This window comes from Perkinsus marinus (genome assembly GCF_000006405.1).
Source record: "Perkinsus marinus ATCC 50983 genomic scaffold scf_1104296933026, whole genome shotgun sequence".
Taxonomy (NCBI): Eukaryota; Perkinsozoa; order Perkinsida; family Perkinsidae; genus Perkinsus; species Perkinsus marinus.
In genome coordinates this window covers 12068-13510 of record NW_003215295.1, presented here as the reverse complement: position 1 = coordinate 13510, position 1443 = coordinate 12068, and the positions used below count along the sequence as shown (strand labels likewise).

Genomic DNA, 1443 nt, shown 5'->3' with positions numbered 1-1443 from the left:
CTTTTGCTGACAAGTTAACATAAGATTTCGACTGGAAGCGACATACAGAAATTTCCTAAAATTTCCTCCCAGAATTTTCATATTGTCATCAACCATGTGCGTATTTTCCCCCCACACACTGGCAATTCATCTCGGTTCGATTATCGCAATTTTACAAATTTATATATGGAAAATTTCGGTAAAATTACTCAGAAAATCCGCGATAATTTTCCAAAATTTCCCCAAAATTTTCATATTTTCCCCCTCACTCTTGGTTAGGTACAAGCTGGTGGGGCTCATTACGGAGGCCCATGCGTTTGCTGATATGTGCGACTTTATGTTCACACCACCGAAGGAGACCAGGGATACGTTCATATACACGGCGGCGATATCGCAAATATGTCGCCCTCAAGCGTAAGTAAAAATGGTGAATTATATTCTATATGGAATATAATATTAATGGAATTATATTCTAATATATACTATTATGGATCTATTACGGTTAGGTATAATTTTGAGGGCAATGCGTATGCCAAGAAAAAGAAAGACACCCCAGCTGTGGAGGAAGGAGGGGAAGGTGAGCTTCTTTGTGTGCATATGTAGTTTTTCTTAAATTTGAGAGTAGTGCGACTACAGACTATGGAATGCTATTAAAACGTTTGTTATCGCATTGAGCTCGGAATTGACGAAAGTTGAAGGTGTTGACAATATTACGCAACGGCACAATTGACTCTCGAATTTAAAGTTTCTGGCAAAGTTTATCACTATTTGCATAATAGTTAGTATTATTTTGTCAGTAATTCCTTATTAATTGTTTATAAAAATGCATATTTCACGACCACTGCATATCACCGCAAATATCGCCTTTTTCACACCGAGTAATACGACGACGCCACTTCACATAAAACGGATAGTCGTGAAAGTCCATTATTTTTTTTACTGATTTTTAATTTCAAATAGGGGAATTCGGGCAGATTATCGGAATTCTCCTCTCTGTGCGACGGAGAATGCATTCTCGGTTACTGAGGGGAGAATATATGCACATGGTCAACTATATGTGTTGCTAGCAATATGGAAATCTTGAGGAAATTTTTTTCGAAATTATCGTTCATTTTTGTATACTTATACCCAAAATCGTGTGATTTTTCATAAAATAGTGAGGAAAACTACGAGCTCAGTTGAGGAAAGCAAACATATATTCCCATACTGCTCGGATCACTCGACAATCGAATGCTTTCTCATTGTCCGTACCTCTTCCTCATCTGAAACTCCATCATCAATCTCTTAACTATTTTTTATTAGTTCATTTTATAGTATTGTTATTATTATTATCCGATTCTCCTGTTTAGAGGAGGAGCACGACAATGGACATCATCCGAATCCTAAAGTGCCAGTGCATAGATTTGGCGATACCACACCTGTAAGTATCCATAATCGATCACGTGATCGATTTGATCAGGTGCC

The 1443-nt window shown here is 37.4% G+C and overlaps 1 protein-coding gene across 1 annotated transcript in view; it reads left to right on the top strand.

The window, feature by feature from the left end:
* Window positions 1–304: 304 nt before the first annotated feature.
* Window positions 305–1443, top strand: part of Pmar_PMAR010838 (hypothetical protein) — a gene marked incomplete at both ends in the record, with an annotated part of 5174 nt that continues 4035 nt past the window's right edge. Inside the window, 3 exons of the mRNA XM_002785351.1 lie at window positions 305–393; window positions 486–556; window positions 1329–1399. Of these exons, the coding sequence (XP_002785397.1) occupies window positions 305–393; window positions 486–556; window positions 1329–1399 (231 nt within the window). The remainder of the gene's footprint in view (window positions 394–485; window positions 557–1328; window positions 1400–1443) is intronic.